Source organism: Rhodamnia argentea, chromosome 5, assembly GCF_020921035.1.
Source record: "Rhodamnia argentea isolate NSW1041297 chromosome 5, ASM2092103v1, whole genome shotgun sequence".
Taxonomy (NCBI): Eukaryota; Viridiplantae; Streptophyta; class Magnoliopsida; order Myrtales; family Myrtaceae; genus Rhodamnia; species Rhodamnia argentea.
The window spans coordinates 13,991,717-14,019,426 of record NC_063154.1 but is presented as its reverse complement, the minus strand read 5'-3'; the positions used below and the strand labels follow the sequence as shown (position 1 = coordinate 14,019,426).

The following is a 27,710-nucleotide window of genomic DNA, read 5'->3' as shown; positions in this document are numbered from 1 at the left end:
ACTTGTTTGAAAAAAAATTATAGGTGAGTGTAAAAGTTACGCTGAAAGAAACGAAGCACAAAAAATAGAAGTAGGAGGATCGGTGTTGTTTCGATTGTGTTGGAAATAAAGGTGACGAAAATGTTGGGATTTGAAATTGTTTTGTTTGGAAAGAAATTAATTTAGCGAAACTACATATCTCTCTCTCTCTCTCTCTCTCTCCAATTCTAATATCACTATATTTGTCTTTGAGCTTGTAATTTTGTGCAAAAGAGAACAGCAAAAGGCATTTGCCCACTTCCGATTGGTTTTGAGGGAAATTTTCAATTAAGGGGCCGAAGTGCCTTCATTTTCTCAAATAAGGGCTTGAAGTGCCCTCCTTGTTTCAAATAAAGGTATGAAGTGATTATGCATGTTTCAAATAAGGGTCTCTCCTCGCCGGGCAGCCGGTCAACTAAATATTTAAGCCGATCGGGGGCATTTTTTTCATCAAAATACTATTTTAATTCAATTTTTACTTAAATTAAATTAAACAATTAAAAACTAAAAATTAAAATACAAAAAAAGGAAAAAAGAAGAAGAAGAGGAAACACAGATGGTAGGGCTGCCCTCCCGCCCGTGGTTACAACCCCACCGGCGGTGGGGCGGCATCCACAAGCGGGAGGCGGCCCCTCCGGCCTATGTGCTTTTTTTTTTAGTTTTCTTTTAAAATATTTAGAAAAATAAAAGAGGAACAAACAAAGAAAGAAATTCAAAAAATTCAAAAAAGTAAATAATAAAAATGCCCCTAATTAATCGATGAGAATCCCTTTTTTTAGATTGATATGGCCACTTCGGACTCTTATTTGAAACAATATCCATTTTAGACCTTTATTTGAAACAATGTTGGCACTTCAAGCTTTTATTTGAAACATGTTGGCACTTCGAGTCCTTAATTGAAATTTTCCCTTGGTTTAAGTTCAACAATAATTCTATACATCAATTTATTTTCCTTTGTCCCGAGAAATTTCCTTATCGCCGCTCTTTTTCTTTTTATATCAATGTCAAGCTCGAACTCAACTTCACTTGCATACTTAGAAATTTGAACTCGACTCAAGCTCGATCGAGTTTTATTTTTGGCTCGAGCTCGATTCGGATAGAAAATCGCAATACTCAAACTCGACCGGGTGTGTATGTATTATATGTGAACTTGAGCTTGAGCTAAAGTATGATAAACTCAAACATTTTCCGTTCGTTTATGTGATTCCTTTATGATTCACCAAACTCATGCGCCTTCTTCTTTTTGTTTGAATATTCTTGAAAAGGATAATAAAAGCTCTATTAGATTGGCGAGCTTGTCGAGCCAAGTATAGGCAAATTTGAACTGTGACTCGGTTAGATGCTCGAATAGTTCAAGCTTCGTTTCCATATGAAACTAGGCGAGTTGATCTCGAGTAATTATCAAGATGGTACTAAAAGTAGCTCGATTCATTTTTGCCTCGGTCTAATCGGAGTGGAAACCATACAAAAAAAAATAAAAAATAAATAAAAAATAAAAGGTAATGACAAAATGAAAACACAGAGGAAAATTGAGTCGTGCGTCCTCCTTGTCTTTTTTTGTTTTTGTCCATATTAAACCGGTAAAAACAGAAAACCAAGGAAGAGAACACCGAGGTTTTATTTTGGTTTTGGCCGAGGAGAGATCAATCCGGAAAGATAAAGCTCCAATTTTTTTTCCTTCTTTGCTGCCACTGCTCTTCTTCATCGTTCCCTTGGGATAACGCAGGCTCGGAAAGACTCGAGCTTTATCGCGATCTCACCACCATCCTCATGCCCGTCTGCATCAGATGGATCGCCCGCTGGAACCGGATTCGCTCTCTCTCCTCCAGTCCACGCGAACCCCAAATGCGCCTCCGGAGCCTCGCGTTCCCTCCACTTCCAGGTTCTGCCCCGCAAACCCCATCCAAATCTTTCAATCCGGCTCTTGACTTTGCTTACGTCTGTGAACTCAAGACCGAAACTTTGTCGATTACGAGGATAATTTGGGAAAAGAATCCTGGGTTCTTTTCTATATCAGCTCCTTGTTCGGTCTCTTTTGTCGATTACGACGATAATTAGGAAAAGGATCCTGGGTTATTTTCGAAATCAGCTCGGTGTTCCCTCTCTCTCTCTCTCTCTCTCTCTCTCTCTCTCTGTGGTTATGGTTGAATTGCTTTGCTGAGTGTAGCATTCACTTCAAAGTCAGAATGTTGCAATGTCCACGCACTAATTTTGGGAACTTTCTTTATCGTTTTTGTTTTGGTAACGAGTTCTAAGTCAATAGGAATTTGACCTCGAGGCTGATTAAGCATTTTTTTTAATTGGAAGAACTGTTAATGCTATGGAACTATCTGAATTTTACTAAGACTGGGGGCAAAAAGAGGGAAAAAGAAAACAAAAGACCAGAAGAAGTCAGCTAAAGGGTGCTTCATAAAGGAGACTTCCTTTCTCACCCCACTAAAATGGAGACATTGGTTTTTAATTCGTTGCGTTTTTTTCCTGATGCAGCAGAGATGAAGTTGTTGTGCGGAAAAGTCAGAAGGCGGACCGTGAGAAGTTGAGGAGGGATAGACTGAATGAGCATTTTATCGAGTTGGGAAATACACTAGGTGATGCTTGTACCCTCTATTAAATTGTGAAGGAGTGTTGATACGTGTTTCTTGTTTCCTATGCTCTCACTGCATTAGGTGTATAAGTATTGTGTCTGTAGTTACTTTATAGTGTTATTTTGATCGTACATCATTTCATTTGTTAAAGTTTGCAATAAGTAAGATTTTCTTCTTCTCTTTCTTCAACCTTGACTCATCAAATTTTTCATGACGAGACCTCTTGTAGGATGAAGGGCCATTGATATTGATGACTACTTCCCTCTTCCTTTGTGAAAAAAACCTTTATCTTACTCTGCTGATGGATTAGTTTATCTCTTGATGTCTCCTCTGAATTTCGAAAGCACTGGCTCTCAGTGCTTTACTTGATTGGCTAACATAGTGACAACAAAATTATTTTTAGGTCGCGCATAAATCTTCTTATATTTTGATCTTGGCTATTGAGGTTTTAAATTCCTATCTAAGATTCCCGAGTTGATAGTGTCATCTTTTGAGATGTTTTTACTCAATCCCTTTGTGTGCGTGTTGTAGCAATTTAGCTCTTCTTAGCTGGTTAGTCTCTACCTAGACTTAAAGGATGTGCTGCCTTCTGTCTTTTATCCTCAGTCTCTCTGGTCAGTCTTTTGTTGGCTTTCCCATCGGTGCATAGTACCTCACATTCACCATTTACTTGTCAATTATCTTTATGCAGCCTTTGTCCCTTTTGTATCTTCCCTGGAGAAAGTGCCTGGTTCTCACAACTCTTTTCTGAAAATTGTAGGAAATATAGCCTTGTTTAGTATGCTGGCTATGTCCTACTTCAGCTTTCTACTCTGCCAATGTTGTTTTCTAAAATTGCTCTTTGCATTTATACAATGAACATAGACAGTTAACTCAGGCACTGACCTAGAAACGGAAAGACACTCAACTCTAGTTGCATTGACAAGCTTTTACTTTCTGATAAAGAAAAAAGGAAAACGAGAAGACTTTGTCATCGGTATCTTCATTGTTTTCCAAAAGTTAGACAGTTAAAGCAAAGAATTTGGCGAATTATTTAGCTAAAGTCTGTTAAAGCAAAGAATTTGGCGAATTATTTAGCTAAAGTCTGTTAAAGCAAAGAATTTGGCGAATTATTTAGCTAAAGTCTGTTTTATCATTGTGTGTAGGACGCTCAATGCACCTTTCATAATGGTTTGGCCCCATCTTTAGTAGATAAGGCATGAAATTATTGTAATTTAAAACTTCCCAGGTTGTATGATTTTTTTTTTGGTAAGGTCCCAGGTTGTATGATTTCATACCTTATGAAGTTAGAAGCACAGTTTTCTCTTTTGGTTTAAGATTATAATACTATAGCTTTTAACATATAGCAATTACTCGGGCTGTATTTTAAGAAAATTTGTCAACTGTTGAAGTATAAGTTTGTTAAATTATTCCTGTTCCTGGTGCTGTCTTGGCACTGAAGTTATAAATTTTCCTCCATTTAACAATCTGAATCATGAGCTGAATGCTGATAGTTTAATGAGATTTCCCATAAGCAAATGTATTTAGCTTTTGATTTTCAAGATGGTTTACCCTGTGTGCACATCTTTGGAGTGGTGGAAGAAAAACTTTCACTATAATTGTGTCTTAAGAGAAAGCTACTTCCACTTGCAGATCCTGACAGGCCAAAAAATGACAAGGCAACAATTTTATCAGATGCTATGCAACTGCTGAAGGATCTGACCGCTCAGGTTAACCAACTCAAAGCTGAATATAGTACGCTCTGTGAAGAATCTCGTGAGGTGATCTTATGCTTAGTCTCTTTTTATTTAAGGTTAAAAATCAAAGGGCACCTTGTAATGTGTTCTTTTCCTTCTTAAAATAGTTGATGCAGGAGAAAAATGATCTCAGAGAAGAAAAGGCCTCTCTAAAATCCGACATCGAGAGCCTTAATGCTCAGTATCAACAGAGAGCTAGGGCCATGTTTCCATGGCCTGTTATGGATCACTCAATGGTTATGGCCCCACCTTCATACCCCTATCCGGTGCCCATAGCTGTGCCTTCTGGTCCCATTCCTGTTCATCCACCTATGCAACCTTACCCTTTCTATGCAACTCCGAATCCCAGTGTCATCCCCAACTCCCACTCGACTTTGCTTCCATTTGCAACACCTAACTTGCAGGTTGAGCAGTTGTCGGGCCATTATGCACCTGCACTTATGCAGCTGGGAAATCAGTCCCTTGTCTCGAGCAATAAAAACGACAAAAGCAAGGAGAGGAAGCATGAAAAGTCTGGTAGTTCAAACGATGTCACGACGGACTTGGAACTGAAGACACCTGGGTCTGCAACAGACAATGTTAGTTTTTTTCCTTGTCGAACCTTTTCTGTAAAACCTGCCACTATGGGGAAAAAAAATTCTAATTTATTGTTGTGCAGGACTCGTCGTCACCACGTAGATCATCTATGAAATCTACGAGGAAGGATGGTAACACTGCAGAAAGGAGTTCTTCTAGTCATTGTTCATCGCCTCGTAGTGTACAGGACAGCTCTTCCAGTAGCATAGTTGGTTGTTCGAACTCGAAGGCAAATGGTTAAGTCTTCAGCTGCCGACGTAAAAAGAAAGCAAGGTTAGTGGCCAGGTCCGATGGACGTGCTTTTTCCCGGCCTTCCGTTGTATAGTATATGTAGGCATTCTGGGTTTATCTCTTCATGTCGGACTGGCAAAGTGATGGTGGGAATTCAAGTATAGTCTTTATGCAGCTGTCTCGGCAGAGTTCCCTTGGAATTTCACCCATTTTGTTGTTTGTGGCATGTAATTTCATGCCCTCCTAATCTGAATGGCGTTCAACACAAACAAGACTCGCTACTTTTGCTGTTCAGAGGCAAGCATGGAGATCCAGCACCATCCGAGCGTCATGTTTTGCGAAGAAGCTTCCGACCTGCATGTCAAGGACACTACCGAAAGTTTATACCTTGTTTGGTAAAGGCAAATGTTGTGCCTATGCAATCCTCCCTTGGCTGGTTTAGCACTGGTGCGGCACTCGCTTGCGTCGGTGCCGCTGGTTTGTAAAATGGATTGTCTTTCGAATTCAAATTCTGTTTTTACTCCCTTCTACAACCATTACCAATCCGATTACCATTTACAATTGTTTGCGTCGCTTCTCGTGGTTAACATGTACATCAAACGTGATCAAGTAGCCGCCACATCAATTGGTAAGTGCCAGTGGAGGATTGTTCAGATCTCGAGCTAAAACGAAAGGAAAGGTAGTTGAAGTTGAACTGGCTTACCGCGGCCTAGGCTCATCTTACCGGGCGGTCAATCACATATATAGAAACGGGGGATGTTACAACGTGCCTCAACGAGAAACTCTGGGGTTTTTTGGCATGGCAATGACAATAATAACCCGTAGACTATAGAAATATAAATAAATAACAATGGATCCCGTCCGGTTCTCTCTTATAACTCGAAATCGGATCGAAAATGACCTGTTTCAATTTTATGAAACTAAGAACCAGATCGGGCACCCAGGAAACCGGATCGAACAGGCAGATTCGGTCCGGTCCGAGCGGTTTCGGATTTGATCGGTTCTTCTTGCTCGCGCCTAATTTTACATATCATCCAAAGCACAATTCTAGTCATATTAAACATGTTTAACTGAACAGATTAGCATGGCAAGCAGTGTTCAATAAGGAAGTGGACTTAGTTAAAGAACAAGGCAGGAAGGGAATGCAAGCTTTTCTTCTTCTTACCAACAAAGATAAAACCAATAAGGCACTGGACATTAAAGCACCAGTGGTCTAGTGGTAGAATAGTACCCTGCCACGGTACAGACCCGGGTTCGATTCCCGGCTGGTGCACCCTTCTATTTTGACCTTCCCTTTTTATTTTTCTGATACGATGGATGGTTGAAGAAAAGCATGGTATCTGTCGCACCATCTTTGAGTGCAACTCACTCCACATGTCGTGAACTCCAACCACACTCCAAGCATTTATCCCAGACACTTCCCAGCCATTGACACTTGCAAAAACAATCCCAATCTCCCTCACATCCAATTCATTTCGCAGAGAGAGAGACAGAGCGAGAGAGAGATCACATTCGCATGGATTGGCTTCAACCAAGGAGGAGGAGAGGCCCGGAGTGGAAGCAGGGATGGACCAACCAGACCTTGGCCTCGATGTCCGCCCCGCCGCTCCACCTGCTCTTCATCTTCTTCATCGCCGTCTCCCTGCTCTGGTTCTCCGGCCGCGCCAAGTACGAGGCCCAGCTCCGCCACTCCACGCTCAACCTCCAGCTCCTCCTCTTCCTCCTGCCCCTCCTCGCCTTCCTCTTTGCGTCCCTCTATTCCGGGGCTTCACGGCTCAACTACCTCCTCTCCTGGCGGCAGCCGCGGCATCCCATGCAGCCCCACCTCCCAGGCGGCGGGGTCGGCGGAGGGGGCGATGGCGGTGGGGGAATGGGCGTGCCCTGGGGCGTTGCCATCTTTGTGGTGCTGCTCCTGGTGATGGTGTCGTACCACCAGTCGTTTCAGTCCATGTGGTTCGGGCCCCTGCGTAGGTCCGACTGAGCGGGGGTTAATATCTGGAGTCCAGATTGCGAGGGAAAGCGGACGAGCGGGGAAGTTGATTTTATAGGCAGCCAGGGCATGTATGCAAATATAGAGCTTGTTGGTTTTTTTTTTCCTGTTAAGTCCTTATTGCTTGAGGTTTCTGAAAATTAGATCTATGGACTTGTACAAAATTTTCAAATTGAGTTATCTTGACGTGAACAACATTTTGAGTGCTAGAATTTTGAAATTTGACATAACCCGTTGCTAGACGTCTTATAATGGTCTTCATTATCAAAAAAATTTCGGTCCGAGCCATAAGCCGATAGCCCGTGGCTGCTAAAAGCTTTTGCACTCGGACTCGTACTGACTCTGACGGACGCGTTAATTTCAATTACCTAGCAAGTATGACTTGATTAGAGAAGTTGGACAAATGTAAGAGGACTTAAAAAATTCAAAAACTTACTTGGAGGAAAAAGTACACAAAATCACAGATTAAAAGTGGATTGTTACCATCACAACGAGTTGAGAAAATAGCTTGCTGTAAATAGTAATCATGCAATCCGTTGTTATGATGATCGTTTCGTTCTATAATTTCATAAAATTACGCTTGTACACTGACGATAAGAAGAGACACTGCTCAAATCAAGACTGTCATGCAAAATCATGTCAGCGTTCTATCTACTGTTTTCTAATCAAATCATGATGTCATAGGCATTCCTTGCTTTTATCAATTCCACTGGACACGGCCACGGGTAGATTTGGGCTCAGAACTAGCCCATTGACCGGGCTCGCCAATTCCAAACAGGAATCGGCCTGGCCCCTCGCGGGCCGGTTACGATTAGAAATAAATTTGGAACCGGCCAAGAACCGCCACCTACCTTATAGCTGTTGGGCTAGGTTTTGGGGGGGTGGGAACGGCCCAATTTTGGGCCCTTGCGAATTCCCCTTCCCTTTTTTTTAATAACCAATTTATCATAAATTCTCTATAAATATAACTTCTCCCTTTTATTTTTTTCTCACAATTTCTCTCAATTCGCTCAATTCTCGCAATTTTCCGAACTGGTTTTCTGCTCAATTCTTTGAAAAAAAAATAGCAAGTAGAAGCGGAGTTGGTGACAAGAGAATAATCCGATGAGGATGGGGGAATCCGATTATTCTCAACCTCATGATCAACATGATCATTATGAGTTTACATGTTGGGTAGACGCCGATGATAATATCAACTATATTCCCAACATCGAGCATGTCCCAAAGCAAGAAAGTATTCATCCTCCTACCGGCGTTGAAGAAACGTCGACAGCAAAGGAGCCGGAACGGCGGACTCGGGAGAGTACATCCAACTTATGACAATACTTCGACAATGTACATGTAGGCGGAGATAAATATAAGATAAACTGTAAATATTGTACGAAATCATACAATTTGAATAAAGGAGATGGCTATGAAACATATGGTCGGCATTTGACGCAAAAACATGCAACGCAAGCAGAGATCGATACCAGAAACAACAAATTTCCGGGTACATCAATCCTAACACTCCTCTTTTATTTCGGTACAGTGATGAATTTTATAAAGAAACATTAGCTCAATATGTTACCATAGAACATTTATCGTTTACTACCGGTGAAAATTGGTTTACATTTTATGATAAACACTACATGTACTCTGTAAGCAAAACCTACTCCGAGCATTACTCTTAAACACGAACTTTTTAGGATTTATAAAAAAAAAAAAAAAAAGGCTTTGCAAAACTTTTTTTACGGATTTCAATGGACGTGTGCATATAAGTAGCGACATTTGGAGTGATCTTTGGCAAATTCATTTTCATATGGGTATCAAATGTCATTGCATATGTGACGATTGAGACAATAAAAAAAGAGTACTTGCATTTTGAGTGTTTGATGGAAGGCATACGGTCAATAATATTTATAGAATAATTAAACAAGTTTTAGAGGGATATAATTTAATTAATAAAGTTTTTTCAGTTGATTTTGATAATGACGCGTCAAATATCACTTCCATTCCTAAGTTAGAAAATATTTGTAAACTCTTTTTTGGCAGATAATTTTTTCACATTAAATGTGCTTGCCATATTTTAAATTTATGTATACAAGATGGTTTACAAACTCTTGAGACTTTTTTCACCCTAGTAAAGAGAGCAATTAAATTTTTTTGAAGTCGTCCCCAAGTTATGAAAGAATGGGGCAGATTTTGTAAAGAACATGCATAAAAATAAAAAAGATTTCCTAAAATGATCCGATTTGTTGGAATTCTACCTACGAGTTGCTTCATCAATCTTTTGCTTACAAAGATTTATTATGTGCGTTTATTTCGAATAATGTTTCCGAAATTATTTTCTTTCGGCAAGATTAGGTTGTTTGCAATTTTTTTTTTTAGATTTTTGAAAGTTTTTAATGATGCAACTTATGTTTTATCCGGCATTTATTATCGTACTACGTATTTATTTTTAATAGAGTGTATTAACAATGCTTGTGCTTTCTATGAATATGAAAAGATGTTCAATTAGCTCCAACTGTTATAGCAATGAAAGCAAAATGACTGCATTATTATGCCCGCATTCCTCTTGTTTATTTGGTTTCTATTATTTTCAATTCATGTACTAAATTAGATGGTTTGTATAATTATCTGAATGATTATTATTATGATTGTTTAAATTTGAATGAAATAGTAGGTATTAAAACTATACAATGAGAGATTAAAGACGCTATATTAGCATTATATAATGAATTTTATAGTATATATGGTTTAGATAATGGTGGATCTTTTCAACCTAGTGCCTCACAAAGGGAGGAGAGTGATAGACTTAGTAGATGGTACAATCTGCTCATTCGTAGGCAAAAAAGATAAAATGGAGCAATATGTAATATTTTCGAATTAGAAAATTATTTAACCACTGCTTTTGAGTTCCGTGATTCCAACACAAGCACAGATTTCAAAATTTTGAAGTGGTGGAAGACTCGTTCAACCCAATTCCTAGTCCTCACTCTCATCACAAGACAGATGTTAGCAACCCATTCTTCAACAATTGCAGTTGAACAAACAGTTAGCAATGGAGGATTAATTTTGGACGACCGCCATTCAAGATTAAATCGTGATGCTATGAAAACTCAGGCTTGTGTAGATGATTGGACAAAGGCTAAATTTTGACAACAATGCTAGATCGAGACGATGAATTCTTCATTGATGATAGTGGAGATACCACCACCACGGCTACTACAACGGGTAGAGACTATTGACGATGAGGTAAGTTGAGATTATCAAATGTAAAAGAGCTACAATGGCTTTAATTCTTCTATCCCCAATGAGATATGTAGGCGTTTAATGATAATTCATTAAGTTCAAGCCCCTTCCATCTCCCTTTTTTTCCCCCCAAATTTGATTACAATGTAAAATATGATTATAATTTATAATTGATAGTTTATTATTTTTTTGTTTCATAATTTTTTGTTTAAAATAAAATTTAAAGTTCGGAACCAAAACCGACTCGGAACCGGCAATTTCCAATCGGAACGGGGACCGCCCCTTCAAGGGCTAGTTCCTGTTCAAGCATGGCCACGAACCGAATCTGGCGGTTCATGAATCGGAACCAGCGGTTCACGGCCCGTGGCCATGTCTAAATTCCATTCAATTAGATCATAATATTTGTTTTGGCATGGTAAGAAAAAGTAAGCTCCATTTATACTATCCGTAGCTAAACATGTATATTCACTTGATTATTTGCGTATGACACCACAAACCAAAGGTTGAGTTTGGGATGTAAGGAGGCGAACAAAATGGCCCAACACCCTAAAAAATCTCAAATTTTAGCTATTGTTTCAGTTATACCTTTTGTCTCATGAAAAATTCTGACTTTAGTTGCAATTTTAATACTGCCCTAATTTGTTTTTACTCATAAAAAATGCCGAACTTTATGTCCAGTCCCAATTCTACCCTAAACTATTTTTTTTTTGGTTTTATAAAAGACCCTCAACTTTAGGTCCGATATGAATTCTACTCTAAACATTTTTCTTTGCTTCATAAGAAAATCTCTACTTTAGGTCAATTTTCAATTTTATTCTAATTTCTTTTAGTCTCATAAAAGATCACAACTTTTACTTGAGTCTTAAATCTGCCTTTATTAATCCTTCGTGAAAATCACCCCCTAGTGAATTTGCACTCGGTCTTTAATCTCTTGTGCTTGGGAATCTCCTGCGGTTGGAGGGCTTGTGTTCGAGAAGCTCGAATAGCTCGTGCTTAGGGGTTTTCAGAGAAAATTGTCAAAAAAGTCCTAAACCTTTCACATTTTTGCCAATTCAGTCCTAAACCTTTTGAGTTTGCTGATTCAATCCTAAACATTTTTACTTTGTGCCGATTCAATCATATTCGTTGAAAATTGCTGACATAGATGCCGACTGTCCTTTGTGGCATAGCTAGCAACAAATTTTAATAATTATTTTAAATTTTTATTTAAAAAAGTTGATTTTAATTTTTGTTCTTTAGTTTGCCAACTTTAAGGCCAGCGACGAAACGCTCTGGATTAGGGTTGGCGGGGGTTGTCGGCACTTGGGCAAGGAGCGGCAGGGGTTGCTGGCCCAGATCCGGCCATCGCGAGGGCAGGCGAGGGCCGCGACACCCTTGCCATGTCTTGTGAGGATGAGGTCGCAACCCTTCCCCTTTGGCCACAAAGGGTTCGTAGCCCTTGCCCAAGGACTTGCGGGGTCGTCGGCCCCCGCCGGCTCTCGCCTAGGGGCCAGCGATCCCCGCCAACCCTAATCCAATGTGGGTCGCCAGCCTTGAAGCCAACAAAGGAACACACAGAAGAAAATAAAGACAAATAGATTTTTTTCAAATAAAATATTTAAAAATTATCCACGTCAACGCCGGCGGTGCTACATAGGACAGTCGGCATCCACGTCCGCGATTTCTGCTGAGTAAGACCGAATCGACGTAAAATGAAAAGGCTTAGGACTGAATTAGCAAAATTAAAAGATTTAGGATTGAATTGGCAAAACTGCAAAATGTTTAGGACTTTTTTTTTAAAATTTTCCTAAAGTTTTTCATCTCTCAATTGTCAACAAAAAATTTTGGGTTAAGGCTACCCAAGCAAAAGTTTATAATTTTTTATGAGAGCAAAAGAATTTAGGGAAAAGTTGGGATTGGACAGTAAAATTGATACAAAACCTAAGGTTGGGAGCTCTTCATAGAACAAAAAAAAAAAAAAAAAAGTTTAGGGTAGAACTGGGATAGGACTTAAAGTTGAGGGTTTTCTATAGAATAGAAAAAGGTTTAGGATAGAAATGAGATTGAACCTAAGGTTAGTGTTTTTTTGTGAGATAAAAGGTAAAATTAGGGTAAGAGCTAGAGTTGGAGATTTTTTTAGAATATTAGGCCACAAAAAAATAGATCGAAAGTTTCAAATTTTTTCTCATTCAAGATACGTTTCTTTTACAAAAAACTCAAGATTTGAAAAATTATATCGCTTACAAAAAAGAATGAAAAATATTTTCACCACCCACGAAAATTAGACATAAATTGTTTTCGATAACAAAAATATTTTCCGTCGATTAATTTTCTAAGTGATAGGAACAATTAATTTTAGAGAAATGTTTTTCAATTCTCAATTTTCGTGAAACAAATGCACCTTTTCTTCTACAATTTTTTCTTTTGATTTCCATCACTTCCCACACCTGCCCCTCGTTTTTTCCTTTCCTTCCCTTCCTTTCCAAACAAAGCATTAAAGCTCTCCGAAGTCGGGAAAAGGCACCAAAGTCCTAAATCTTGTTTAAGAAATGTGATTGAGTCATAAATCATTTCAATTGATTCAATCAAGTCCTACATATTTATCAAAAGTGCAATTCCTAAACCATGTAATGGGTTCATTTAAGTCCTTAATATTTATTGAAAAATCTAATTAATTCCTAAAACCATGCTAGAAAGTGCAATTTGAGGATGTCACATAAATACTGTATGAGTGATGTGTATGCAGTTGTAGATACTGTTCAATGTAAGGACTTGATCGCATTTTTAAAGAAATTTCAAAACATAATTGAATCAATTGAAAAGTTTAGGATCTAACTGTATTTTATACACAAGATTTAAAACTTCTTATGTAATTTTCCCCTCCAATGGCTTATCCCAATTTGACTGTAAGCTCTCAATCATACACTCTTTGGTTAAAGCACGTGAGAACTTAATTTGTTTTTTTTTTTGGTGAGAACTTAATTTGGTCAGGGGATTTTATAAGAAATCTTCATAAAACGAAATCATACAAATAGAATTCTTTATGGGTAAATAAACGACTAGAGTTATTAATTCAGTTTGGTCACCTGAGAAGAGTCCTCATATGAAAAGAAATCAGTACAATAAATAGTATTTGTAAGGCTAACTTTGCTACACTGGGATGGGCTTAAAACACAAATGATGCAAACAAAGTACCATAATGATCATAATACAAATGACTTTTATATTAAATACTACATTTTTTTAATGAATCCATAAACTTAAAATGCAACAAAATGTTGTATTTTGAATTAATTTCGTGAACCAGTTTATATAAGTCCAGCATTTCTTTTTATATTATAGGAAAATAGTATACTGAATTGCCTAACCTCAAAGGTTAATATAAAGGCTCATGACTGGCAATATACACCGTTGGAGCTTAAGAGAAAAGTAAACACAAGATGGAAGGAGAGGAAGGAAGGAAGGAAGCACAAGAGGTTAATAATGATTGAATTCTTTAAGGATGATTTTAGAGGTAGCAGTAACTGAATTATTTAAGGATGATTTTGGAGGTACTTAAGATATTCTTCATGATTCTTTATCTTAGTAATAATGGGAGAATTATTAAAAAAAGTCCTAAATATATTACATTTGGGCCAATTCAGTTCTAAGTCTTTAAATTGTGCCAATTGAGTCATCGGGGCAATTTTTGTAGGAAATCATTGACATAAAAGTTAGTCGTTTTATGTGGTACATAAGCACTGACGTGGATATTTTTCAATAATATTTTATGCTATGATTTTTTTGATTTTCTTTTCTTTACTCTTTTTTTTTTTACTTAGGATTGGCGAGGTCGCAACGCCCTCGCAGGCCCCGGGTGACGGCGTTGCGGCTTCGCCCATATCGAGGGAGGTTGTTGCGGCCGTTGCCTAGTGCCGGCGAGGGCATACCTGTCCTAAGTTAAAAAAAGAAAAAAAAGGAATAGAAAAAAAACTAAAAGTTCAAAAAGTCAACAATTATATTTAAAAGTTCCAAAAAATATTAAATATTATTAAAATATCCACGTTAGATCCGGTCGTGCTACTTAGGACGATCGGCGGTGCTACTTAGGACGATCGGTATCCATGTTAGCAATTTTCGGCCTAACTTGTTATGATAGACTTAATTAGTAAAATATGAAAATATTTAAGACTTACAATTAAAATGTTTATGATTTAAATGACACAAGTGTAATAGGTTTATGATTTTTTTGTTAATTTTTTTAAATTTTAGTCAATTAAGAATATGCATAAATGAAAAATTAAGTCCAAATTATATATTTTGGAGAAGTTTTTGCACAGGCAGAATTAATCACGGCACGCGAATTACGGGAAAAGAAAATTATGATATTTAGGGAGATCCTTTGTAGTTATATGACCTGTCCAAACGCGATTGATTGGATTTGAATAGAGCCGCGTATGTAATACTTACCCCTATGATTTGACAATAGGAACAGCCAAGAAACTTTGTGGACCAAGCATCAGCAAGAACGTGGCCACTTCACGATGGCAATTTAATTTGTGATTGGGACTTCCACGATTCACAGAGGTCGGCACATCATAATAAACGAAATCATGTCACGATCAGTCTTTGTGACCTTTGCTATTGAATGAACAGACCAATTCGACCAAAAAAAAAAGAAAAAAAACATGATCCTTATTTCCAGGAAAAGGAAAGGAAGGCAGGAAGGGAAGGAGTAAGAGTGTGCGCATTGAGATAGACCCAGAGGGAAACGCTCAGATTGATTTGCTTAATTGGGGAGGAGCTTCATGTCATCTTGAATTTGTTTAATATCCTTATTACCGATACGGATGATCTATAACCAAACCCAGCTACTCCGTAACTCGTTAAGCGACACGTGTATCTATCAATTACATTGTGCGAAGGAGGAATGAACTATGAAGTGAAGCTCACGTGAAATTTATCGAGTTCAATGATAGGGGTGTAAGTACCCTCACGCTACGTGCGTAACTCTGTTTAGATATCTCGATAGTACTCACCGTGCAGTCATATATACGTAAGAAATGTATGAAACGAAGGCGGAAATTGAAATTGGACGGCGAGTAATTTAGAAAATTCATTGCGTTGATCGATCACTATGCACCATCGGCAAAACCATCATTGAATTTGATGTTGTTGCTTTTCCGCCCTTGTTTTGTTTTACTCGCTTTTGGGTTTTAAGTGGAGGATCTAAATGTCATCATATAGTATAAAAATTTCAGAATAGGTCATTCCTTTAGACCATATTTCTAAATCAAGGGCATGCTCCTGTCCATTGAATTCGAGAATGGATTGTTGAGGTAGCCATGTGGGTCCTTCTAATGTCCCGAAGGGGGAAAAAGGGGATCAACAAAAATTTTCTTAAACCTGTCATAATTAACCGAAAATCATCACGAGGTGGCTTGTGTTTAAACAATGTTTTAACTGTTTTTTATATGTAATAATTTACCTCAAAGTCTCGTAAGATCGAATATCCTAACATTCATAACTTTTCATGGTAAAATCGTAAACAACCTAAAGTTATCACAATTTATTTTCCCCTATTCTTGTCCACTTACCTCCATGATATTTACATTCTTTCAGATTTTGTAAATTTAAAGGCCCAATCAATGAGCAATTATCATCATATGACAGGAAAGATCCCCGTAAATCACTGCATTTGAACATTGAATTTCCCCTACATGATGTAACACCATCAAATAGGAAGTGATTTATAAATACAAGCAAATCCTCAAGACATTCGCGAGAATACCGTATGGAGATTCGGTCCTCCTCCGTCTTGAGTCGCGTAGTTATCAAATTACTTAGAAGAAAGGTTGTAATTAGTGGAAATCCATTTCACTTTTCATTTAAGAAATGACTAAGGCTAATTTGGTAATGTTCCTATTTCTTTAATTTCTGTTCTTTTGTTCCTAATAGAAATTTATTTCATAACGTCAGCTAATTTATCTGTTTCCGAAAACAGATTAATGGTTAGGGAACATATTTGAAACAAAAATAAGAAGCAAAAGTAAAATTTACATTTCTATTTTCGGAAGAATTAGAAAAAAATTATTTCTATTTAGAAATTATTTTTGAGAAAAGAGTTGTTAACTAGCAGGCGCTGTGGTGCTAAGCAAAAGAAAAAAGGAAAAAAAAAAAAAAGGGCACTAATTGCTTTGACCCACAGGCAAGGAGAAAATCTGTTAATTGATGTTGACCATTCTCTAACTTATGGCCAGAATTCATCCGCCCCCATCTTCTTGCATCTTTTTTAAGCTCCCAAACAAACTCTTTTTTTTTTTACCCTCGTTTACAAAAATCAACAGTCATGGATGTTCATTGATTTTATTTTATTTACTTTATTTAGCTGCTCAGATCAACATATATATCAACCCCAACTTCATCATGTAACTCTGGTATTGGTAACTTACAAGCTTCATATTTTGCAGGTACATAGAAAAAAAAAAGAAAAAGAAATGATTGATCATCATCTCATAAACCTCTAATCAACACCTACACATAACTTTTCTTGCAGCTTCACTGAATCATAGAACTCTCTATATCAGTATCATCCATTTTACTGAAACCCCACTTCTTGATCACTCCATCCAAGAAAAAGAAAAAGGAAAGACTAACATAAACACCTCAAGTTTAGGACTTTGACATCATCATCTTCAAAAGCTTCAAACAAACCAGCTCTCGAGAAAGCTAGACTGATACTGGAGCAAAACAAGGAGGAGCACGATGAGAGCAGCCACGCCCCATGGCGAGCTGCCCTCGGCCGGAGGGCCGTAGGTTGCCCTGCGCCGGCCCCATGGTGATCCGGTGAACAAGCTCTGCGGATCATCCATGGATGACAGGAGCCTCACAAGCAGTATCAGAACGATAGGAACCGCTAAGAGGATCCATCCCGTCTGCTCTTCAGCGGTTTCGACCACCGATTCATAGCTGAAGTACCAAGATATGCCTAGAAAGATGGAGATCACTGCCAGGATCGCAAGGACCGGATATGGTAGTGGATTGAGAGTGAAGACATCTGAGATTGAGGAGCTTGTGCTTCTTCTCCCATAGGCCATGATGAGAGGGGGTTCTTTTTCTTGCTTTCTTTCTTATTTAATGTTTTGTGGTAGAGGGGTTAGGTAGGTTTAGTTTTATAGCAAGGGGGTCCTTAAGGGTAATGGCCCCAGAAGTTTACTTTTATAAGTAAACATTGAATTATAAGGGAAAGACCTTTCTTTTCATAAGCAAAAGGTTTATTATATGAAAAAGCCCTAGCAGTTGATGGTTCTATTAAACTCTCCGGATGTATATGATAACCAAAACAACGATGAAAATAATGCTTGATAACTTCTAACCATGCACTTAATTATTTGTTTTAAGTAAATCTCTCTTAAAGAAATAACTATGGAGATGATAAAATATTCAACGGAAGTTAAAATCTTTTAAATCATATTTTCAATATCTTTCACTAATATTCACTATTCCATATAAGATAAACAGCTATTGAAATTTCCTATTAAATTTTAATCTATTATTAAAAAAATGTATTTCTAGCTTTACTTTTTAAATAATTAGTATTAAATGTTCACTAGTTAATTTTTCAGCATTTATTTTTTAGTAATATCAAATCAGCCATCTTTTCTTCATGCATAGAGGAATAACTTTTTCAAGACCCAATTGGATGTATGTAATGCAAAGAAACCAACAAGACGACGTGGGGATGACAAGACATCACAATTATTGTAAAACAACGGGGGAGCTAATTGGAGGTTGCAGTTAGGGCACCGTTTGTTTCACGAAAAAAATGATTATATTTTATGATGTTTGGCTGAGACTTGACAATAAAGCAGAAAATATTTTCCATCATTTTATAAGGAATAGATTTTTCTAAATAGACATACAATATTCGAGCGCTAGCATCTTGCACATGGGTAATCAAAGAACTTGGCACGGGCACCTTGATCTCAAGCCCGAATCTCCGACTCCCGAGCACCGGCACTGGTTTTGGATCCATCTAAACCGAGACCTAGAACTCGATGCCGATTTTTGGCTCCCCGGCGCCTCGACCTAGGTCTATAAAGGTCGGGTCAAGGTCCTCGGCGCCCGAGCAACGTAGAACCCAAGCCCGAAACCCCAGCACTAGGGATCGAGAACTCGGCACCCAAGCTTGGGTCAATTGAGACCGGTCTCGGGACTCTGATACCGGTACCCACTCTCGAGTCAATTGAGGCCAGGCCTTGAACCCGACACCCAATCCCCTGCACCCAAACCATGGTACATCGAGGTTGGGCTCTAGACCTTGGTGCCCATACTCGAGCCCATAGAGGCTAGGCCCCGCTTCTCAGCCCGGATCAATGGACCAGGGCATAGGCGCAGGGATCCCGGCCTTGACGGACCCAAGTATGGGTTGTGGGGTCCGGCCTTAATGGACTTGGGCATGGGCGTTGAGGACCTGCACCCATCCTCGATATTACCAGGCTTGGCATCTCGAGCATGGGCACGGGGTATCCGGCCTCACTGTCAAGGGGTTCCCGTGCCCAAGCTCAAAGTTTCCGATCCAAGTATCGATACCTAATCATATTTTGAAAACTAATTTTCAATTTTTTGAAAATGATATCATTTTCCTGATGAGGAAAACTTTTTTCGTTGACGCATTTTTCAAAGGGATCCAAATGCTGGAAAATGAGGAAAATGCTTTTTTAGAAAATGTTTTTGGCGAAACAATGGAGCTTAAATCAATTCAAAAGTCCTTACCCAAAAAAATCAATTCAAAAGTACTAGAAAATTATGTAAGGGCCACTAAAAACCTGAGATATTTACGTGGTTTGTACCAAGTGTCAGTACATATACTTCACGAAGAAAGCCAGCCTCAAATAATTTGCCAATCAAATCGGAGAACTACAAAATTGCAATTGCCTAAAGTATTTTTGAGCCCTAAATTATACCAAAATATACAGTGTTTACCAAGAAAATTAATAAGTTACGTACAAAATTCATAGCATAGATCCACCGTATCCATAGCTCTCCATGCAACTTGAAGACTTCTCCGAGCGTTTACCGAAGAAAACTTCATATGCCGCTTGAAGACGTCCTTATTACCTATTCCTTTTCTTGTGCGGTTTTCTAGGATGAAACAAAAATAGAAATTACGGCCTCCAGAGGAGTCGTCTTACTTGTTCGTGAAACCTTGGATAAAGACCACAAAAAAAAAAAAAAAATGTGGCCGGGAGGGCGAGCTTCCCATGAGGCCGGCGAGGTGGACCTTGTTAGAAATAACTACGCACCGTACGCATCGGGGGAAATACGTCATACCGTCTGTTGTAATAAAAAAAACAATAACAAGTAGAAGGTGATAACAACAACCAAGCCAATATTTGTATAGTAATCTTTATAAAATAAAGATTACAAAGAAAATAAACTTGCTAAAAACTGTAATCTCGAAAAGAATTGTACAAAAGATGAGGTACGGCTCTTCCGAAAGCTAACTTGGGAATGTCTCAAATCTGTAAATGGCAAACTGCGTCTGTACGTGCTAGGAGAGGTACTGATTAATTTCGTATTACTAGCTTTTGTCACATCATATGAATACCTTCAGGTTTTGAATCCAAGTGGCTCGAGCTTCCAGCCACTGAAGATGATGGTTGAGCATGTCCCCTGAAGTTTGCAGCGTGGTTGCCACCAGTGATAAGGCTCGGGACATGCGAAATCTGCGTAAGTGCAGCATCCAACGTAGCATTTGTTTTCATTCCTTGTCCTTCCAATGGAGACTGAGCAAGACTACCGCCACGCACGAGATTTGGATCAGTCCCCACCACCTCTTCTGATCCGATAGGGCCAACAGGATTCGGACCAGATTGAGCTCTGCTCATTTTTCAGCCACAAGCGGGAGCACTAGTTAGCCTCACAACTAGAATGCACACCTTGACTGTCATGCTGTTTCTACCGACGTGTTTTATCGGCAAAAGCAGTTACGTTTCATCTAAACATAAAAGATTTGACTGAGGCAAATGAAATTAACCCATGCCTCAGGCCATAAGCTAACAAAGTCACTTGCAGGCCGAAAGCCGCATGTATTTAACTTGCAAAGTTAAATAATTTGCACAAGCAGGTAATTTGAGTTATGAATCCTATCAAGTAGGTAAAAAAAGCTTTCAGATTGAGATGAATAGTTAAGCTAATCACCAGATTGTCGGATGCAGTTGGAGAAAAAATTCAAAGAAATCGTAGATGATGCACCACAAAAAAATTGTCTCGGAAGAAAAGGATCCAGAAACATGGCAAGATTTGAGTTTCTTACTCATTCTCATTGTTCGTTATGCTCCCTGGAGAGTCAGCCTGTGGAGCTCTCTCTGCCAATCCCATTGACATTTGTTGCTCCACTGCACCATGAAAGGAGGGCAAGAACAATTAAAACCTCGCATGACGAAGTGTTCAAAATTCATAGGCTGGACTTCAAGGTCTGCACTAAACGTCGTCAAGAACAAAACAATCATAAACAAGACCCCAGTTTCTACAGTCATCTTGCGGGTACAACTAGCTTTTGCTTGAGTGTATACATGATACCATATGCTATGAAGGACAGAAGCTATTCATTTGAACCGAAGAAGTTCTATACTATGAGAACCTTACCAGGTACCAGTGGAATATTCATGGCTTGATGCTGTTGCTCGAGCAATTTGTTGAACCTTTTGATCTGTTTTATCAACACTAGCCTTGTGTAGTAATTTTGGAAAAACTCCGGATTACCTTCTTGCAATTTGTCCCATGCTGGAATTCGAAGCACAAGTTCAGAAGCTCCGTATCAAAATATAACGCATACAAGAGACGGCGACGGGTAAATGAGACCGAATCATTCGGAATACTCAAACCGGACTAGTTCTCAGCATGACTCATCAGACCAAAAAAGATGATCTCTTACTAAGACGTGTGAAATGGGGGTCGATCCCGAAATGAACTTCTAAAGAATGGGCTGTTTCGTGACGGTTCAGGTACAGCTGAATGCACCTCCCTATCAAATTTTTGACCTACGGAAAAAGATCATGCAATGCGATTAGCGACCCTTTTGATTCGAAGAAACTCGGCAATCTTAATGAATGCAGTGTGAGAGATTGATTTGAAATATAAGAAAACTGGTGCCTCACCTTGTCAATCTCATCGTCAATATTCCCAGCGTTTGGTTCCGGGGCCGCCATGATTCTACTGTGAAAACCACTTTCTGCAATGGAATAGAACAAAAAGAACTTGCAGCAAAAATATGGGACACAGAGAGAAGACCTGGAGAAGACGAAGTGACTAATGACTGAGAGTAACCGAAAGTTGATTTTCGTTTGCCGAGTTTGAAGATGGGACCTGCATTTTGCTCAACTGTCACCGCCTCTTGTTAACGACGTCAACCGTTTTTTTCCCATTGCTCCCCGAACTTTGAAGTACTTCAGTTCAACCCTTAGCTTTCAAAACTTCTCAGTTCTACCCCAGCAACAGTTCTGCCCGGCGGTTTTATATCGGGAAACAGATTAGATAGGTGACAACTCCAACATTAGGAATAAGAGGAATAAGAAAAGATAAAACGTTTTATATTGACAAATGTATTTATTGATAGAATTATTTAACATTAAGCAACGTCTTCAACAAATAGCTTAAACTTTTAGAATAGCCGATAATGATGTCACAAAATATCACACTTACATGCTTGAGGTCTATAAATTTGATGAACAAGATTAGATCAATGCTTATGGTGGTGTTTTGTTATTAATTAATTATTAACAGATATGGAAGTTCGTGGAAGATTCGGAAAAACTTCTACTATAAGATTTTATACTCAAGTCCTTCTCTTTTTGAGCATTTAGTATCCGACAGGGTAGATGTAGGAGTATTATTCTTATTTCCAGAAGTTGCAATTGGTGTAATGGTTGAACTTACTCCTTTAGTCACAACATCCCACATCAGATTATCTGATACCTTGAAAAACCACTTCATCTTATTGCACCAAACATTGTAATCCTTTCCATCGAAATAAGGAAGCTTCTTGTTGAGCTATGCATTATTTGATCCCGAAGAATTGTTGCTAGAACCGACAAATCGTTAAATGAGAAATAAAACACCTTGTAATAAGGAGCACTAGGCTCTGATACCGATCATTGTATCTTGCAATATCACTTAGAGGGGGTGGATATGTGATTTTAAACAAATTTGTGTTGAAATCATGAAATTAAAAGAATCAAGTCAAATTAATCACAAACTCACAATCTGAAGATATGCAATATGTGATTCGAACACGAGTATGCAAAATTTTATCAATCATAGTAAGAGGAGTTTAGAGATAGAGAAATTTGCACGTGTTGATTATAATGGTTCGGCTTAGATCTAGCCCACGAACACTCTCCGACGCCGACGGTCGATATGCTGGATTTCATTAGATGAATCAATGAAGGTTACAAGTGATAGCACTTTCGCACTCTTACATAACCTCTCAAGGATTTTAGTATATAGCTCATGAGGAAAGTATATAGATTCCGAACACTCTAGTGCTTTGAAGTTGATGATTCTGATCCGCCACCCGTAGCGCCACTATGGATCTCCTTTCATACTCCTTTACCTTCAAACTAGTCATTGAATAGGTCTTTCAAGGATTGCACTGACATCAATCTTGATTGAATGATATAGTATTTTGGGAGACTTGATGACCATTGGTGTTGAATATGAACTCCTCAATTCAGTCGCCCATACAACTCAATCTTTGGTTTCCATAAGTGCAGTCCTTCAAATATGGAAGCCGTCTTGTCTCTTAGAGGGTAATTTCCAATTGAAGATATTATACTATCTGTCGTAGAATTATCTCATAAATCGAAGATTACAAACTTCCATAGGAGAAATTCTTAGCTATATTGAAATTCGTCATACATGGGTCTTTTTATAAAATCTGGATTTGATAAATCGCTGGTCTTGCATAGCCATTAGAACCAAAGGCGATCTCTAGAGTTTGAACACTAAATTTAAACTCATTAAAGTCCTTCTTGATGCTCGCATATTGTTGTGACTCTCTCGAAATTTTTTGGCTTTTCAAAGGGGTTAATGGGTCGTCATAGTTCAACTCATGATGGATGTATTTCGGATGCAAGCCCCTCCCAAGGCCCGTTACTCAAGTCATGATAGCGAGGTCATTTTTATGAGAACAAGGGTCAATCCCTTTCGCAGTGCGGGATCAGACCCATGGTTGTGAGTGACATGTGCGTATTGTGCATGCCAACGGAGTTGTCACCAATCATTTTTTTGAGGATATGATTGGAAACCCTATCGAGCCGTCGGGAGAGTTTGTTCGACCCTGTAAAAATCAGAGAAATGGATTCATGGACTTAGTTACATTGAGATTGTCATTGATGCCTTTTTGGTACCTAAGTTTAGTGAATTTCTAACCTAAGATTTCCATGCTGATGCGTCGAAAGGTAAGATAGGTTCTAACGATGTAAAGGGTGTCATACAAATAAGAATAATCTATGCTATCAATCAGATTCAATAATAGAAAGTGCGCAGATCAATGAATAAATAACATGTAGATAAAACGCATCAAATCATCAATCAATTGGCCACATATTATGCCTAGTAGAGCCCTAAAGGCTTAGAATGGTCTATTTAATTTCGGAGGTGTTCTGGAAAAATTTCGGACGAAGTGTCCAAATGGATAAAACGGTCATTTGGGAAGGCCTAGGAATAGAAAATCGAAAAAATTGGGTCAAGCCAGTTGAACATGGCCATTTTCCATTTTTCGTGATTTTTGGGAATTTTTCTGAATTTGTTTTATTTTTCTAATTTTTTTTAATTTTTTTTTAATTTTTATTGATTTTTTTAATTTTTTATGAAATTTTTAATATTTTTTGGAATGGGTTGACCCGACCCACGAATACGGGATATCCGACCCGGATCCTATTGATCCCATGTTGGCCTAAACGGTGCCATTTTTGGATTTTATTTATTTATTTTCTAATTTTTCTGATTTTTTTTTAGAATTTATGAGGATTTTTTTTTTTCTATTTACTAATCCTATGGCTCAAGTTTGCCCACGTGGCTAAGCCACTGTCCATGGATCCGATTACTAAAACCTATGGCCCAGATTGAATGGAGACTATCATCTTCTTCGTAAGATCTGATTACTAGAATCAATGGCCGAGATCAAACAAGAAGACTAACTCTCGACCGTTTGATCCGCATACTAGATCCTACGACCATGATTGCACGACGAGACTAATTTTCGACCGTTCAATCCAATATATATTTTTAATTATGAGAATGGTTTTATAAAATGAAAAATGATTTTTATTTTTGAAAAAAATTTAGATCGTGACATGTGGGCTAATACCAATTGTCTAATGTAGGTTTTATTTTTATTAACGAAAATTATTTTCAGATATTGTACCTGGTTGAAGTGACCGCCATGTGTCAAGCTACGTAGCGCCACGTCGGCGCCACCTCATCCATTGACCGAGTCAACCTTGGTTGATCGGACATCATATTCTTCGCAAAGACGACGAACGAATGACCGAGAGATTCCCAGCACTAATCGACAACCAAACCTGGACTAAATTGACTGAAACCGGGCCCAATCAAATTGTCTCACTCTCGAAAACAACATATCCAAAATCTAGACCTATTCATTGACTAGAACACGAGTAATCAAGCTCGAACCAATACGACTATGGCAGTTCTATTCTAGCAAACTAGAGCATATCTATGCGATTCATTCATAGGATAGCATCACAATGAGTTTAGAAGAATTACCCGAAGCTTTGATCGAGCTCTAGTTTGCCAGATTTTGCTGGCCAAGTTGCAATAATTCTAGTTATGGAGGAAGTCTCGGCTCGGGGTTTTCATACGACATCAATGCAAAAATGAGATGCGATCATGCTTAGATGAGCTTGAGGAGTAAAATGCCTCAACTAATTTCACAAATCATGGTCGGAGATGAGCTCCACCATGTGAGCACAGTGAGAAGCTCGAGAGCAAGACTTACTTTTTTAGGGGTAGTTCAGCTGCCAAACTAGTGGCGATCGCTTCCTCGTAGTTCGAGCAAGCTTCCGGAAGTGGTCTAGGGTCTCGATTTGCTCTGGATTGTCGTGGCTGAATTTGAGAAGCTTTGGCTTGGAGCTTTGTCAATGGCGATACGGTGAGCTTCTCTCTTTTCTCTCTCACTTTCTCTCTCTATTTTGTTGTCGCCTACGAGCAGAATGAACCTCCTCCTATCCACAAAACACGTGAATTGATACTTATCCAATTCAAACAAGTTTGCACACAGATAGGGGGTATCGTCGACTCAGTTCGCACATGGGTTTGTGTCCAAACGGTGCCGGGAAGGTTGAGGATTCTGCCCAACTCCATTAGAGCCTCTAGCGTGCATAAATTGACGTCCAACTTGATCTGTTAGTGCTTGGGTGACTTTTGTACCTCCACAACATTGATCGAGTTGCCCAGCCCTGCTCCGGTGGCCCAAGGCGACGAGGGTGGTCCCGATCAAAGCAGAAGAGAGTGGTGAACAAAACCCCTCCCATTACCCCTCCGATTGTTAATGAAGTGATCCTCAATTTTGTGATCAAAATTCGAATTGCAAATGTTTGAAATGCGTGGGAATGGCAGGGGAAGGAGGAGGTGATCGCCCGGGCTGCTGGTTCAGATTTGGCTTGACGTGGCGGACTCGGTAGACCAAAAATCCTTAATTTGACCCAAATGAAAAGGGAATTGAAAGAACAACATAAACTATTTTTGTGAATTTTTGCGGCCTCAAATGCTATTTTTCCTGATTTTTCAAGTATTTTTCTATTTTTGAAAAATATCAAAAGATGCAAAAAATATAAAAAAAAAATTGTTCAAAATGGTTCCTTAGGCTTGGCCAAGGTTCAGAAAGTTGAATTTTTTTTTTTGTCACTTTTTATGGATTTTCTAATAATTTTCTTAAAATAAACTGATTAAAAATCAAGTGTCAACACAAATAATTCTTATTCAAAGGTTTAATTGAATCTAAATAAGTGATACTCCACAAAACCTAGATAAAATAATTCAACTCATTTAGAAGCAAATATTCGATAATCTTGTCTTGAGTCTTAACACCAATTAAGATCAATACAAGCTTCTTCATTCATGCGTATCACCTAAGATAAAATATTGAATGTAATTGCCAAATTTAGTAAGAATAATGATAGTTTTGTCAACATCAAAATTTCTTCAAGAAGGCTTTCTCAATAGGCTCCTACATGATTCGAGAAATGTGTTTGATCGGATGCAAGATCATAACATGAGGTCTTCGACAGCTATAATCATAGGATACATGCAATCTAAAGGATGAGGAAGCTATCAGACTCTTTTGTGGCCAAGGTGGTCAAGTGTGGCATCGGAGGCCAAGGTGAAGTTGCTACCCAAGGATTGTTCAAGCGTTATTTTTGTAAGAACACAATTTATTCATAGTAACTACTAGATGAAAGTGGACAGCGAATATGTGACATCCCGCAGTTTTTATGTTCGATAATGACACTTGGGATATAAAGTTAAAACATTATTTATTTTGGAATTTTGGATTGAATTTAACTTGTTAATTTTGTGAAATGCAAAATGGTGTAGGACAATTTTCCACGACAGTCATCGCCTGAAGTTCGATGCACTAGAATTGTATTGATAGATGTTGATGTCTATAGTGATGGTGTAGGATGACGTTAATTAATTTAACGTCACAATAATTGTGGAAAATGGCTAAGATGTTCCGAATTACTTATTTGGCCATTTTCAAGTTTAAATGTACTAAACTGAGATTTTCTTAGCCTTTGATATTGTTCACAATTTTAGTGGGTTTCAAGTATTTTTTGGACTTGTCAGTATTTAGAGTGGACACCGATTTTCTTATTCACATATTAATTTTTTTGAAATACCTTGGTGACTTGACAAAAAAATTACTTTGGGATGAGCCTTTGGGCTGCCTTTAATTGATAGGTTTCACACATTATATTATCGATTTTAAACGAAGTTAATTAATGCTAATGATTGTTTATTCACTACTTGGAGGAGGGAGATGAGTTTTTGTCTCTCAAAATTATCCCCTTCAACTATTTTACATGTAAGCCACATGTCTTTTATAACTTGAAGCACTTATATATTCTTTACACCTAAGACTAAATCATGACCACCTCTAACACGAGTCATCCACTCTTATGTCTTGAATTCATTTCACTTGGCCATGTATTAGATGGAGCTTTGTAAATATGCCACATATTACCTCTAATTTGCATGCAACCTTACACCTGCCATAACTTTTTTTCACATCTTCAAACTTCAAAGAAACTTCCATCTCCTATTCTCACTTTGCAATCCTTGAATCGCAAAGCC

General features: G+C 38.4%; 3 protein-coding genes, 1 long non-coding RNA gene and 1 other non-coding gene across 8 annotated transcripts; 4 read left to right on the top strand and 1 right to left on the bottom strand.

Moving 5' to 3' along the window:
* Positions 1-1,627: 1,627 nt before the first annotated feature.
* LOC115742037 (transcription factor bHLH121-like) lies at positions 1,628-5,420 on the top strand. 4 transcript variants are annotated; one of them, XM_030676114.2, is made up of 6 exons: positions 1,628-1,900; positions 2,506-2,606; positions 4,236-4,363; positions 4,447-4,917; positions 4,998-5,188; positions 5,322-5,420. In XM_030676114.2, the coding sequence occupies exons 1-5, from the start codon at positions 1,806-1,808 to the stop codon at positions 5,154-5,156; spliced, it is 954 nt and encodes a 317-aa protein (XP_030531974.1). In that variant the 5' UTR covers positions 1,628-1,805; the 3' UTR covers positions 5,157-5,188; positions 5,322-5,420. The 4 variants fall into 4 exon arrangements, with proteins under 4 accessions (XP_030531974.1, XP_030531973.1, XP_030531977.1 ...); XM_030676113.2 differs by having other exon boundaries at positions 5,311-5,420; XM_030676117.1 differs by having other exon boundaries at positions 2,509-2,606; positions 4,998-5,420.
* Positions 2,613-4,229, top strand: LOC115742039. Its single transcript, XR_004015517.1, has 3 exons — positions 2,613-3,649; positions 3,727-3,831; positions 3,864-4,229. It is a non-coding gene; the product is annotated as an uncharacterized LOC115742039 (long non-coding RNA).
* Positions 5,421-6,348: 928 nt separating the features above from the next.
* On the top strand, positions 6,349-6,419 carry TRNAG-GCC. Its single transcript has one exon. It is a non-coding gene; the product is annotated as a tRNA-Gly (tRNA).
* A 145-nt stretch (positions 6,420-6,564) lies between these two features.
* Positions 6,565-7,308, top strand: LOC115742038. Its single transcript, XM_030676118.2, has one exon. The coding sequence runs from the start codon at positions 6,663-6,665 to the stop codon at positions 7,125-7,127; it is 465 nt and encodes a 154-aa protein (XP_030531978.1). The 5' UTR covers positions 6,565-6,662; the 3' UTR covers positions 7,128-7,308.
* A 9,587-nt stretch (positions 7,309-16,895) lies between these two features.
* On the bottom strand, positions 16,896-17,551 carry LOC115742059. The gene has a single exon (XM_030676147.2). The coding sequence runs from the start codon at positions 17,423-17,425 to the stop codon at positions 17,033-17,035; it is 393 nt and encodes a 130-aa protein (XP_030532007.1). The 5' UTR covers positions 17,426-17,551; the 3' UTR covers positions 16,896-17,032.
* Positions 17,552-27,710: the final 10,159 nt, after the last annotated feature.